General features: G+C 35.6%; 1 protein-coding gene across 1 annotated transcript; it reads left to right on the top strand.

The window, feature by feature from the left end:
* Nucleotides 1–4,861: 4,861 nt before the first annotated feature.
* LOC114520137 (nephrocystin-3-like) lies at nucleotides 4,862–10,907 on the top strand. Its single transcript, XM_028540357.1, has 3 exons — nucleotides 4,862–4,911; nucleotides 8,344–8,805; nucleotides 9,818–10,907. Exons 2-3 carry the CDS (start codon nucleotides 8,366–8,368, stop codon nucleotides 10,905–10,907), a joined length of 1,530 nt encoding a protein of 509 aa, XP_028396158.1. The 5' UTR covers nucleotides 4,862–4,911; nucleotides 8,344–8,365.
* Nucleotides 10,908–15,923: the final 5,016 nt, after the last annotated feature.

The following is a 15,923-nucleotide window of genomic DNA, read 5'->3' as shown; positions in this document are numbered from 1 at the left end:
AATGAGAGTTGTCGATGCATATACTCTGACAAGGTGGAGCAAGTTAATTCATCGAAGTGATCGAACTCTAATGATTATAGTCTCGAACTCTAATGATGGATCGAACTCTAACGATCATGAATTTGATCGAACTCTAATGATTATGGTCTCGAACTGTAATGATGGATCGAACTCTATATATATATATAACGATCATGAATTTTAGTATCGTATCAAGTGCATATGATTTTATTGGACTCGGTGGGTGATATAATTTAATGTAACCGGGAGCTTCTTTCAGTAAAACTTCATTTCTTATTTGCCCATGAGCAAAAAGTAATGAAGTTTAATTAATTAATTTTTTAGAGAGATAGGTGATACTTTAGATTAAAACTTTTACCAGATAGATAATAAAAAGATTTCTTTAAACGTCAAGTGACGCGAAAATTTCCTATAATGCATGGTAATCGACACTTTATAGTAATATACTGTATAAATAATCATTGTTTCTGTAATTTTAAAATGCGATAGTGGATTACTAGTGTAGTTAGTATATTTGTACCTAGTTATAGTTGGTATATAATCGGAAGCTGGAGTAGCTTATTTAGTAGCACCGTACCTAATGTAATGTAGTAGCACCTAATGATTGATATACACCTAATGAATATATACATTTATATATGCCGTGCTATATACCAGTATCTTCATTTCCATACTCTGTATATAATTTGTATTGGGCCTACAACGTGGCATAAGGATGATATAATTATTTGATTAGAGACGATAAACACTGCTCAGCGCTTCAAATGGGTGTAACATTAGCGGCATGATCATATATATTTTATGCACATTAATCATCTTAATCTATATGTGTAGCTCTACAAATATTTTATATATGAAACACTTAATGCAGTATAATTAATTAATAAATCTACGTTTAAATCCAGTATCCTTGTGGAAACGTCATTTAATGTACATAATTCATCTGATGTATATATATGGTAATACCACCCACTAAAAAAGGGGATAGTATAATTGTGAATGCAAGACTATAATAAACAATGCACCTCCCCTGACGGAAGCTGCTAGGTCGCATGTTGCACTTATGTTTGTCTGAAATGATAAATAGCCTATGCCTCTTAATTTTTTATAAAGGTAAGCGTTAGTCTGCATTAAATGCCAGGTTTATTGCTTGAGAGATTATACAGTTTTCTAGTAGGAGTTCCTTATTAGGATTTTTTATTAGAACTGCGAATTATGTGAATTCTGTGGAACGCAAGAATTGAACGGACTAGACTAGCCTGTCGAAGTATGGATATACATTACTTTCCAGAAATAACAAAAACCGCGGTTAACCTAGGTCAAACCTTGGTCTGATCGGTTGAACCGAGGTCAGACCGAGGTCCAACCTAGGTAAGACAGACATTCCCTAAGATGTGACAGATTTGTCTGACAGACATTTCTTAAGATCTTTTCGGTTTGATTGTTGTGTTGTCGTTCTCAGCAGTTCATAACATTGTGTTCGATAGCGAATGGCAACTGCGATCGTATTTTTTCGTAGATTTTGTTGAAAGCAAATGCAAACATTCATGCTAAACTAAAACATATTAGAAAACGAAATGAAAATTATATACGCAGTACAGTTTCTTGAGCAATGTTATTCCCATATAAAAAATGTTCTGTTGCATGCATTTGTCATTATATCTTGAATAGATATCACTATTCAATCGAAAATTTGCATGCGAATTAAACGAACACACTAACTTATAGTTTCCACATGAATTTAAAACCCACACAACAATAGCATTATGCTATTTATATTTTTAATTTTACCAAAAGGCGTATCGTATATTATGATTTTTTACTTTTATCTACTTTTTTACGTAAAATCTAATACAAAAATGCCAAGAGTTTTACAATAACATGCACTTACCAGGCTGGTATTCTGCAAGATAATAACAATAAATATATTTCTAATTAGGATGATGAGGATAATGTATCCTATCATGTGGATACTAACAGTTGTTCCTTTTAGGTTCAAGATCATTACTCTTAGTTTAGCTGTTCAATGAGTCAATAGTTTTACCGTTCCCTGGTTCCCCTATTCCCAGGCTCGCCCGTTCTCTGGCTCCCCTGTTCCCGCATTCCCCTCATTCTCCTGTTCTTCCACTCCCCCATTCCCTATTTTAAAGAAACCCCACGCTAGCCATACACAACATAGGTACAATTTGTTATAATCAATGGCAGTTCATGTTAAAATTTTTTTGAATACATGCGTTGTTATAAAAAATTGCTTGAAACGTCGAATTCAGTTTATGTATAAGATTTGCTGACTGAAAATACTAAGTGGTTCTCGTAATTATTACTATACAAACGTCTGAATTGTAACTCTTTCTGGTTCTTAATATTGTCCGGTTGGCGGTGATCTGACTCTGTTTGTGTACTTTTTCCCGCGTTTATACACAAAAGAGACGGAATGTCACAGAACGCTTTCGTTCATCTGTATTTAACCCGTCATGTCTAGATATTTAATAACACTCGACAATATGTGGACCGGCTGTCATATGGACATGTATTAAAGCGAGTGCAGCCTTGCAGAGATATGCACTTGCAAAAGTTTCGGTAATTTACTTGTTTGTCCCGGATTGTCGATTGTATCCTCTTGTTTAGACAGTTGTGCTGCTAGATAATATTAAAAGTACCTTAGACCACAAGCCATGCAGGTAAACATTCTAACCATCTGCGGATATACACTCACATAAAAACGGCAGCATTGTGCAACTCGCGTCTTTTACGGATGGCATAAAATTTATGGACGACAAAAATATTTAAGGCATTTTAATAGCGCTGTTGGTTACCTCAATGGAATATTCGTACGCTTGTACGTTTTTATTATTTCACAAAAATATTTTTCCTGAAATTGTTTACTTTTAGTATAGAGCGACTCAAAACCGCTTTTATGTCGTGAACGTTTCAGGTGTTTGAATGCTGCTTGAAAACTATCAAACGAATTCAAAATGTTTCTTTCACTTTCAATACAAGCATATCATTAACGATAATTTCTTCCAAGAACGAGACAATAAAAGTCAGCAATGCATAAAAAAGGGATTCAATGATTCTAAAGGCTTTCGTAACACAGCTTAAGAAAAGCATATATACAACGTTGGCAGCTCACGTTTGTTTAAAATCCTTACAATTCACATTCGTTTAAAGTCCTCTATGAAGGTGAGATAACTTCCTTTTGCTTAACTAATTGTTAGAAGTGTGTATCTTAGATATATAAGAACCCACACTAATTTTTTCTAAACACGATAAGGCTGAAGCAGAGGTGGTATACAATATAAATGTGTATACAATATAAATTAATAATAAAATATTCCTGAAACAAACTATATTTCTGTTAGATTTCTTGTTTAACCAGCTCATCGAGTTATGTAATATAATGTAAACTTTTATTATGTAAAATAATGAAAGTTTTATTTATAATGGTTCTATTATGATATTGATTCAAATTAAAAAAACTGTGCTGGAATTGTAAGCACTATTACATTAGACATCATTGGCCAGTTGTTCAAAGTTGCACGGGTTAGCGCTAACCCTGCATGGGTTAAACTTTAATACAATTTTAATCCTTAGGTTTAAGTGCTTCTGAATCCCTTTTCGTTGAAAAACCTTTAAGAAAAAGATTTGCTTTAATTCAACCCCATAATAGTTGAAGTCCGTTCGGTGTACATGCTCTGCTGATAACAATCTATATATATAAACAACATTCCAGGCGTCGCAACATAACAGTTGGAATACAAACAGCTGGTTTGTCTTCTTTTGTGATTTTAATTTTAATTAAAATTCCAGCGAAGAAGTGCCATTTTAATTTGGACTGTTGCACAGTCTGTATGAGCACAGGACTTTGCATCATCTTGAACACTATTACACTTTCTCTTGCGCAAAACACATGCCACCTTTCGTTATGTCTTCTTTAAAACTTTTTGTAAAATACATGGAAAATTTTTGGAATAGTTTTGCAACTACCAAACTATTACACTCTTTGGTGTTTCTTACACTTACATTTTAAAGACTAATTTACATCTCTTAAGAGTAGAATTGCATTACAAGTTGCAAGAAAAATTGCACCGTGTAACATGGCCTTATCTTGATAACGCAAAGTTTCAATTGTGTTATCATCCCCAGTCCTTACCGCTGTAACGTCGCAGATCTCAAACTTCAAACTGGACTTAAAAATTTGCACGGAGGGGCGTACCTGATTTCAAATTTAGGGCTAGGACATTTAGCTATTGAAGTCATTTATCCATAAAATAATTAGGTTATACAAAGTGAAAATTAGGCCGTGAATGAGTCACGAGTATTCGAGGGTTTTCAACAACACCGACTTTGTTTAGACAGTTGGTTACTAGATAATATTAAATGTACCTTAGACCACAAGCCATGCAGGTAAACATTCTAACCTCCGAGGATATACACTCATATAAATACGGCAGCGTCTTTTACGGATGGCATAAAATTTATGGACAACAAAAATATTTAAGACATTTTAATAGCGCTGTTGGTTACCTCAAAGGAATGCACGCTTGTACGTTTTTATCATTTCACAAAAATATTTTTAATGAAATTGTTTATTTTTAGTATAGAGCGACTCAAAACCACTTTTATGTCGTGCATGTTTCAGGTGCTTGAATGCTGCTTGAAAACTATCAAACGAATTCAAAATGTTTCTTTCACTTTCAATACAAGCATATCATTAACGATAATTTCTTCTAAGAAAGAGACAATAAAAGTCAGCAATGCATAAAAAACGCATTCAATGATACTAAAGGCTTTCATAACACAGCTTTAGAAAAGCGTATACACAACGTTGGCAGCTCATGTTTGTTTAAAGTCCTTACAATTCACATTTGTTTAAAGTCCTCTATGAAGGTGAGATAACTTCCTTTTTGCTTAACTAGTTGCTAGAAGTGTGTATCTTAGATATCTAAGAACCTACACTAATTTTCTTCGCAGGGATTATTTCTAAGCACGATAAGGCTGAAGGAGAGGTGGTTATGTATATAATATAAATTAATAATAAAGTATTCTATATATGAAACAAACGATATTTCTGTAAGATCTATGGTGTCATCAATACACGTACAGTTATAGGGTAGCCAGATATCTGACGACATAAATTAAGATTATATTACAAGCGTTGTTTAAATTATATTACGGGAGGCACGTAGTATACAAAACTTGATATTTTTATGATTATCGTTATCTATATAACTTGTTGAAGATGAAAAATAATGAAAGTTTTATTTATGATGTTTCGATTATGATATTCATTCAAATTAAAAGAACTGTGCTGGAATTGCAAGCACTATTACATTAGGCATCATTGGCCAGTTGTTCAAAGCTGCACGGGTTAGCGCTAACCCTGCATGGTTTAAATTTTAATCCAATTTTAATCCTTACGTTTAAGTGCTTCTGAATCGCTGTTCGTGGAAAAACCTTTAAAAAATGTGGCTTTTGTCGGCCCGGAAAATATGTATGGAAACAGATATTTAACTTTGTAAACAAGCAATAAAAAAATTGGTGTAAAGATTTGCTTTAACTTTAACATATGGTTAAAGTCCGTTCGGCGTACATGCTCTGCTGATAACAATCCATAAACAACATTTCAGTCGTCGCCACATAACAGTTGGAATACAAACAGCAGGGTTGTCTTCTTCTGTAATTTTAATTTTAATTAAAATTCCAGCGAAGAAGTGCGATTTTAATATTTGGACTGTTGCACAGTCTGCCGGTATGAGCAGAAAATATGCTCAGAAAAAACTTCACATCATCTTGAACACTATCACACTTTCTCTTGCACAAAACACATGCCACCTTTCCTTGTCTTGTTTGATTAGTTTTTGAAATGAAATAATTGACGTGGTTGATAACGTTTCACAAAGGACTAAGCTTTCACATATGAAGTGAATCACAAAAGTCATAATCACTCGTAGATGATAAAGCCGAACACATCACTATATCATTCGATAAGCTGCACACGCTTTTTTGACCGATTTACACAATTATTTGATACTGAATACTGACAAACCAAACATTATTTTAGCAAAATATTCTATGACGCGCTGTTTGGTGTTTCAAAGGAATGCACTTCACTGATCTTTACCGTTCATTTTCATTATTTGTTTCTATATAAATTTGAATTGTTTACCATTTTACTGTCGATTTTTTTAATTTACCTGATATTCTCAGCACTAGCTATCACACCATGTGTAAGCTTGTCTTGTTTAACTTTCCATTGCCTTTCTAAATAAACGAATATGCTAATTTCCAACCAAAAAAGGCAATTGAAGACTATGCATGCATGCATGCATAAATGAAGTGCTCATCTGCTGTCAAAACGCATAATTGCAGATTCTGTAAGAAGTGTGAAGTCTAAATCCTAGTTAATTCTTGCAATTGCGATCTCGCAAACTTTACATCTTGTGCAGGTTTCTAAGCGAGATCGGTAGGTAGGAATCGTGTGCAGATAATTCAATAAGGTTTGTCTTGAGAGCGCGATGGGTTATGGAATACTTGGAACTCCTAACTTGGAACTTCTGTCACTGTATGCACTCCATACACCACGATTCACGGACGATATATAATTTGTAGATGAGGAAGCCTTGAAGCGAAGCTTTGTCTAAATAATTCATGGAGATGTGTATGTACTTCAAAGGAATGATCGCTCGCTCAAATTTTACTTTAGTTTTTGAAAATCCCTGTACCTTAGTCATTTTCCCTATGTATGAACGACTTCAAAATTTACTTTCAAAATTAATTAGCTCCAGTCATTTGTAATCCTGAGTGCTACCAATCATACGATGTGTAAACTAGTTTCAAGCTCTGAATCGATGAATTTCTGATGCAAATTATTTCCGTTATTCAAATATTCATTTATTATCAATTCTCTTAGAATAGCAGCATAGCAGTTCTTTTCCGTGGTTGATCAAAATATTATACAAGGTGTAGCGAAACGGGGTTTACTCAAAGGGAAAACCCTGGATACGAGGTTGGGTTTATTCTAAATGCTGCTAATCATCAAATAATGTGAAATAAAGTTATTCTAGCTTTCACTTTCAATTTATATATTATTTCATGATAATTTCTTCTAAGAAATGGACAATAAAGGTAGGCAATGCATGACAAAACACATTGATTCTAATAGCTTACATAATACATTTTATGAAAAGTGTGTAATGTATTGCTAGTTTCATATTCGCCTAAATTTCTACCGGTACGTGAAATAAATTCTTAGCTATATAACGTCTAGATGCTAGCAGTGTGTACGTATCTAAAAACACACACGAGTTTCAAACGAAATTTATTCTTGTTAAGGTCGCCAGGACTGTCAAATGTCGACAATTATACAATCGCGATTGGAAGCATGCAATAACTTCAAATTATGCAAATTATTTCCGTTATTCAGCATATATAGTAGTTGTTTTCCGTGGCGGATTTATATAGTTGATCAAAATATATTAAACAAGGTGTAGCAATACAGGGTTTACTCAAAGGGAAAACCCTGGATACGAGGTTATACATATACTTGCTCGGGACAGGTTCTAATATTTTGTAGGATCTCTTTTACGTTTCAAAACTGCTTTGACTTTTCCCTGGCATAGAGTGAACCAATTTTGTTATAACAACCGCTTTAATTCTATTCCAACATTGATTAAGGACGTTCCACTGGTTTTCCTTCTACTTTCTTTCCATCTTCCTTTGCAATGGTAGCTCTTAGTCTCCCACATTTTCATTTCATTGAATACGAGCCTGATTCACAAAACGTTCCAATTTTTCCCCGGACACCTATAACTTCATCTCAATTTTCGCTGAGATATCCCTTCATTGTTGATTTCGATTATCTGGCCTCACTACCATTCGCATTTCTTGTACAACTTAAACACCATGTGAATTAACTAGTAAACATAAGCGAGGCTGATCTATCATATAATGTGCACATCAACAAATCCGCTTTCCAACTCACAAGACATCATTTATTGTAAATTAAAAAAAATATATCGGCTGGACTCAAAATTTTGACCCCCACTGTATATTATTATTGTCAAAATGCCAAAATTAAATCTTGTAGGTGGGTTTGCTGTAACATATTCGTCTTTATTCCTGAAAATAAAACTAGCTATATTTTGCTAGGTAGTATAATAGTGTTGCTCAGTATATGTATAAAATCATTACGAAAGCAGAAAAAGCAGAAAATATTTCAAGGATTGTATAAAGTAGTTCCGAGTTCCTACGATGACGTGAGATAGCGCCAAATGCATCGCACAAATTCTTTATGTTCTAAACTTCTCTATTGGTTTTTAGTTTGTTGTCTCGAATATCCTGAATGGCTGAATCACCTTCGGCAGTTATACGAGTGTGCGGATCCCTTTTCCGTGACAAATTTGTTTTCCATATCGAGACAAACAATGTGGAAGTGGTAAAAACAGTGTGCGAAACAGCCATTAAAATAGGTCTGGGTCTCGGCGCTCTGTATGTTGGTTATAAATTACTGAAACCATTAGTGGACGTTGCAGTGCAAAATGCTCTTGGTGGCAACCACGATGGTCAAGATCCTCCTGACGTTCAGCCTGGATCTTTGCGTGTTGAGTTACATTGTCTCACAGACATCAGGTTTCTGGAAGTCTTAGAGGATTATGAATCAGGAAGAATGAAGGAACGCTTGCAAGAAGAGTTTTCCAAGGTTGGAATCAAAGTAGAAGGACTGAAGGTGGAGATTGAAAACATGAAGGAGGTGAATGAAACAAAGGAAGTAATTATGAAGAGGTAAATGTTTGATTATTACGAAATTATTATGCAACCTATTCCCGAGAATAATTTATAGCCCAATGGACGATTTGCGCTTTAGACTAATTTTTGATGGAAGTAACAAGAAAATAAATCATCACATGCAGTTAGAAAGATCTTACTTAAATTAGTGCAAATGCAAAGTTTCGTTGCGAAATTTTTGTAAAATACGGAAAAGATAGGATTCCGCTGTTCTAGCTGTTACAATACCCAGGTGTAATCCCTAATCTCCGGGCGAAATTAGCACTCTCGCACAACGCTCCTCGCCGGCTTTGGGATTAGTAGAAAATTGGTTTTCACCGTGCCGGGCGGAGATCGAGTGTCGTGTGCGGGTAAGAATTCGGCCATGGGCGATATTTTACACCCGGGTATTTTGACAGAACATAGCCGAATCCATAGCCATCCCAATTATATGTCGTGGACAGTCGACGTTGGATGGTTTTGTTAGTCATACAGCAGCGCCCTAATTGGCTATAAAGCGGAAAGTTTTGTATTTATTGACAGGGGCGTAAGTCTAAAATCTCTTTTACACCTAATGCCGACCATTTGAGGAAGGATGAACATTACAAATTGGACCGCACGTTATCCAGCCCATGCAGGTCAACGAAATTGCATTGTACCTACTATTCTTGAAATATATTTTTAAAGCACGTGCGGATTAATTTAACACATTGAGTATTCCACCTGTAACTTTTTTCAAGAAGACCGCTTTTTACTCGTTCTACTTTACTATACATTTTACTGAAAAAATTGAGAGCGTAAGGATCACATGCTTGCTGCTGAGAATAAATGCCTAAAAAATATTTTTCAAAAATTTCCGCTATGATGGAAATTGTCATATAACCGCGTCACTGTCATTATTATTTATCATTATTGAATAAGTATTTGTTGGCCCAGTATGCAACAGATACAGCTATACTTATTATATTAGAGTATCGATCGTTGATGATGAGATGATGCAGAAAGTAAAAACTGCCTCTTCTCCATTTAGAAGACACTATATGACAGAAGAATACAAGTCAGCATTTGATTTGCAACAAAAAGGTCTTCATAAAAAGATAAAAATACATGGAGAAGATCATCCTGAAACAGCTGACAGTTATTACAGCATTGGAGCTACACTAAATGAGATGAAAGATTACAAGACAGCATTAAAGTCGCATCAAAAAGCCCTCGAGATTCGATTAAAATTGCTAGGGAGAGACCATTTTCAGACAGCTCAAAGTTATTTCAATATTGGGCTCACACAGCATGATTTGAAAGATTACCAGCTCGCCCTAGAGTCATTTCAAAATGCTCTCGAGATTTTTCTGAAATTATTTGGAGAAGATCATTTAGGATCAGCTGAAAGTTATTACAATATCGGAATCATTCAGCATAAGATGGGAGACGACAAGTCAGCATTAGAGTCGCATCAAAAGGCCTTGGAAATCAGATTGAAACTCCGTGGAGAAGATCATCCCGCGACAGCTGAAAGTTATTTTACGACTGCAATCATCCAACATGCAATAAAAAAATACAACTCAGCATTAGAGTTGCGTCAAAAAGCTCTTGAAATAAGGTTGAAACTACATGGGAAAGATAACTTTCAGACAGCCCTAAGTCATTTCAGCATTGGGATCACACTACATGAGATGAAAGTTTACCAGCTTGCATTAGAGTCATATCGAACTGCTCTTGAAATCTTTCTTGAGTTATATGGAAAAGATCATCCTGCGACGGCTGAAAGTTATTACAGAATTGGCATCACGCAACATGAGATGAAAGATTACCAGTCAGCATTAGAGTCGCATCAAAAAGCTCTTGGAATAAATTTAAGATTATATGGAGAAGATCATCCTGCGACGGCTGAAAGTTACTACAAAATTAGCATCACCCAACATGAGATGAAAGATTACCAGTCGGCACAGGAATCGCACGAAAAGGCTGATAAGATAAGATCGAGATTATATGGAGATGATGTTCTTGGAACCGCTGACGGTAATCTAAGAGATCCGAAATCTTTGGGTTTGGTACTGGAAGCTTTGTCATTGTTTGAAGAAACATCAATTCCTGAAAGTTCGCCATTCACGAGTACATGAGTGAATAAACATGCATGGGGCATACCTTTAAAGACAGGCTTCATACATTTTGTCATTTACCTCTATCCGATTGTACTTTACAGGGGCGAAGGGACTGTTCGAAATGCATGCCCCGCTAACGTTTAAAGTAATAAGTTTTAATTTATCATGTAGATAATAGTTTGTAGAACAGTCAAGAACTGACTAGACCTTTGGTCTTAACAAGTGTAACGAAAACATTGATATATAATGATATGAACAATATTTAACATAAATTTTAGCAGTTTCGGTGTTCAGAAGCAGTGGCGTAGCTATGCGGGTGGATTGCCCCCCGAGAGACTATTTTTCCAATACGTTGAAATCTGGTTAGAAAATTGTTTCGGGTCGAATGGTGAAAGAAGACCTGTTTACAAGAAAGAAACAAACCCACAATCTTTTTGAAACCTCCACCATGGGAGAACCGCTAGTTTTTATTATATTAGATGCCCTATAATTTTAAATTTCGCCAGTGAGGATGTCACCAGACATCCCTTAAACGCGCTCGCCCCCCAAAGTGACAGCCCTGGCTACGCCCTTGTTCAGAGGTTTGCTGATCAGCACTGACTAATAGTGCATGATAGGTCACAATATGTATGTAGCCACGTACTCTACCATGTATTATTATTATTGTTGAAAAATAGTGGAGTATTAATGTATTTTTTGTCAATTCAGACTTTTTTAATTTTCTTGGACAATATCGAAAAGTTGTTCTTCGGACCGTAACTTGAATGTATTTTATAGAAGGCGGACAAATACTACCCCGAGAAATCTGAATTAGACGATCAAAGCAATGTCTCCAATTCCTTGCAGGGCAGGGGCGCCGGAAGCAGTTTATGGCGGCAGGGGCAGAGTTTTAGAAAAGGGCACATTCATTTTACCTTAGCAACCACACGAAGAGGAAACTCAAATTTACAAGTACATGCGAACTTGCATATCCACGGGAGAACGCATTTCAATAATATTACCGGTTAGTTTCTGTGCGAAAAGTAGGCATCATGATTAAATGTTGAACTTATGATACTTATGGTAGCAAAGGGCACAGGGCTGCCGCCGCTGCTCCCGTGGTTCCAGCGCCCCTGTTGCAGGGTATGGAATGTCTGCATGCAAACGAGCGTCCTTAAGGTTGGCTTGTTTAGGCATGATAACATATACCAATCAATGGCAATTCTTATTAAAATTTAACGATCGTTGTTGATCAAGCTTTTTTAGTTCTTTTGACACCAACCCCGGTTAACTCGAACTCGGGGGAATACTGTATTTTATAGAACGTCTCTATGAGGCGGATCTAAAACCCGCTACTCAAAAACAGCAGGTTTTAGTATTTGTTTACTCCGAAAAATCGGAATTAAGTGATCAAAAGAATGTCTCTAATTCATTGATGGGTATATCTTACCGGCTAGCGAACGCCCTAAAACTGGTTTGTTTAGGCGTAATTATATAAATATACCGATCAATGCATGGCAAATTGTTGTGAATACATGCGTTGTATTAAAGAATTGCTTGAAACGTCGAATTTTTATGCATATTTACTGACTGAAAATACTCTAAGTGCATGGTTCTCGTAATTATTAGTAAACAAACGTCTGAATTGTAGCTCTCTTAAAGTTTGGTTTGTTTGGGCGTGATAAACTTGGTTAAACGACTTAACTGCGAACTTGTTTGTTTGGCGGTGATCCCGGCGTCTGTTTAATTTTGCCCGCGTTTGTACACAAAAGAAACGGAATGCGCACACAGCGCTTCGGTTCTCCTGTATTTAATCCGTCATGTCTAGATATTTACACTCGGCAAAAGGCATAAAACGGCTTTCAAAGACAAGGATCGAAGAGATTGCAGCGTCGTGGACATATAGAAGCTGAAGAAAAACACGATTTTTCTCGATAAAAATAGTGATATAATATTTAAGCCGCTTCTAATCTCTATAGTCCATATTCAATCATGGCACAACATCATCTCACAATGTAAATTGAAGTATGAATCAGACATGTTCAGATATGAACACTCGATATGTTAAAAGACATACTACACATATACAGGGTGAGTAAAAAAAAACTGACACCTTTGAAATTCAAATTAGCTGCGAACTTATATGGCTGGTATGACAATTCCCATGTACAATCAACAAAAACGATTTGATAAAACTGTTCTTTTGTATTTACAGAGCTTAGAATGCATTTTAACTCCCAAAGGGAACAAATTTTATGTTTTAAGTTAATTAATATGATATGCTTCGCATACCAATGAGATATTTTAGGCAATTTCTGTCACATTACAGCCACTATGCAGCTAATTTGAATTTCAAAGGTGTCTGTTTTTTTTGACTCACCCTGCATGTATAGGCAGACATGTTAATATGGATATTACCATATATAAACATCTGAATTGGTGCTGCGGGGTTTTCTTAATTTCGACAGATGTCTCGGGGTACAATTGCGTCAATGATCAGCTAAAGTTAATGTACTGTTAGAATTTTAGTCACAGAGACATTAGAACCATATTAAACCGTCATACCACAGTTAATAGAATATACATGATTTGGAGACTAAATAAAAGTACAAAACAACTCATTAACTATGTTATTGTCCAGGTTTATGCAAAAAATGGTCCCTTTCTGGTCACGTTTCTATTGTATTTTAGCCAAATTTACAAATGGCATTCGTCTTGCTAAGCTCCTCAATCTTGACTTGAAAAATATGTTAATTTTAAGATTACCATTGGTTTTTCTGTGCAAAATACAATACATGTGATGAGAAAGGAACAATTTTTTACATAAATCTACCTCAACACAGTTAATGAGTTGTATTGTAGTTTTATTTAGTCTCCAAACCATGTATATTCTTTTAACTGTGGTCATACTTAAGTGCTCTTCAGTTGTGTTATACGATTGCTTATTGCCTAAACTCCAGGCTTGTTATTTCATGCGGTCGTTTCTTTATGCCGAGTTTTACCCCATGGAAAGTAAGGAAACCTAACAGATTTCGTAAAACAAGTAACTCATATAACACTCAGTCACTTACCTTATTAATTGCTCAAATATTTCAGTCCTGATATTCGCTGTACTTGCGGTAGAGTTAGTAATCTTCGTACCATGGAATTCAGGGTAAATCACAACGACAAAAGCAACGGAATGACTAAATTATACAGGGTGAGTAAAAAAAAACGGACACTTTGAAATTCAAATTAGTCGCATAGCGGCTGTAATGTGATAGAAGTTGTTTAAAATATTTCATAGGTGTACCAAGCATATCATATTAATTAACCTAAGACATAACGTTTGTTCCCATTGGGAGTTGAAATGCATTCTAAGCTCTTTAAATACAAAAGAACAGTATTATCAAATCGTTTTTGCTGATTGTACATGGGAATTGTCATATTCCAGCCATAAGTTCGCAGCTAATTTGAATTTCAAAGGTGTCAGTTTTTTTTGACTCACCCTGTATATAGCAGCCTATATCGGCTACAACGGGCAGTTTTCGGCAGGACAAACATAAGAATGTTTTGACATTTTAGTTGTTTGTCCAGGATTGTTGATCGTACCCTTTGTTGATTGTTAATTGTAAGCTTAATTTATGCTGGATATTTGCTTAAACTAAGGTCTTTGGGTAGGGTCACAGCTCCTCGCAAGAATGATTTTCATTGGCTAAACTTCACAATACATTTCTGTTTCAACCAATTGCATAGCTTCGTTCTTTAGAAAGGATAGAAAAGCATTACCCAATTGGACGAAAGCTTACTCACCTTTTTTTAGCATTGTCAAATAATTATCTAGCATTTTTCAAAAGCATTCTTTCTCGAATGTAAACGTAAAATAATCGTTAACGTAAAATAATCGATTAAGCGCCGTTACTCGAATAAGCGCCGCACCTCAATAAAAAAAATTAATAAGCGCTGCGGCGCTTATTTAGGAAGATATAAATAAACACTAATGTAAAAATAAACGATTTTTTATTTAAACGCGTTAATCCTAACATTTGAACTATTGAGAACGACGACCAGTATTAAAACTTTAAAGTTTTATTGTCGAATATCTCTTACAACCGGGCTCATATGACAGTTCTGATAGTTTAAAATTTTCCTTCTTCCTAATTAACTCCGTGTCTAACACTTGGGCATGTCGTCGATTCGCCGTATATGCTGTGAACTTAGCGTGAATCACCAGCCCAGCCTCGCGCTTTCTCAGTTCCTGTAACCTCTATGAAACGTTTATTCGATTCATCGGCCTTCAGAAAATAATCTATTTGCTCACTTTGAAATAAGCGCCGCTGTCAAATAAGCCCTGCGTCTTTAAATCGATATTTGCAATAAGCGCCGCGGCGCTTAATCGATCATTTACGGTAGTTATAATGGTCCACACACACTGGACGCGGTTCGCTTAAGGCCCTTTTTTCGGTGCAATTTTTCTTGCAACTTGCAATGCAATTCTTCTTTTAAGAGATGTAAATTTGGCAACTACCTTTTTTTTGTCTTTATTACACTCCTTGGTGCTTCTTACACTAACATTTTAAAGACGCGTCTTCACTAATTTACATCTCTTAAAAGTAGAATTGCGTTGCAAGTTGCAAGAAAAATCGCAGCCAAAATTGCAAGTGTAAACGGGCCTTTAGATTTTTATTCGAAAATCTTCTTTAGAAATCCATAAGCAATGGCTAGCGTTGTTAATAAGACATATTGAATTAATGTAATCGACACGTTCAACGCGAATCTATCTTTCAACGATGGGAGACGTCTACTGATGGGGAAACTAGCTGAGTTAATTCGCCGTAGCATTGTTAGATATTTCCTTTAAAAATACTCTAGGAAAATCCATAACCAATTGTATTTGTAATGAGGCATTTTAAATTTAAAATTAGCTAGCTCTGGATCCGCCACTAAAAAGGGAAAACCAGGTCTGAAATTTCCAATTTAAAAATTTAAAATTCTGAAATTTAAGACTTCCTGTAACCAACCATGTCAACCATGCATGTCCCGTCAAATTCACAGCATGTGACCATGAGCAGAACG

The sequence above is a fragment of the Dendronephthya gigantea genome, unplaced genomic scaffold, assembly GCF_004324835.1.
Source record: "Dendronephthya gigantea isolate DGI-Jeju-01 unplaced genomic scaffold, DenGig_1.0 000015F, whole genome shotgun sequence".
Lineage (NCBI taxonomy): Eukaryota > Metazoa > Cnidaria > Anthozoa > Malacalcyonacea > Nephtheidae > Dendronephthya > Dendronephthya gigantea.
This window is presented reverse-complemented; position numbering and strand designations above follow the sequence as displayed.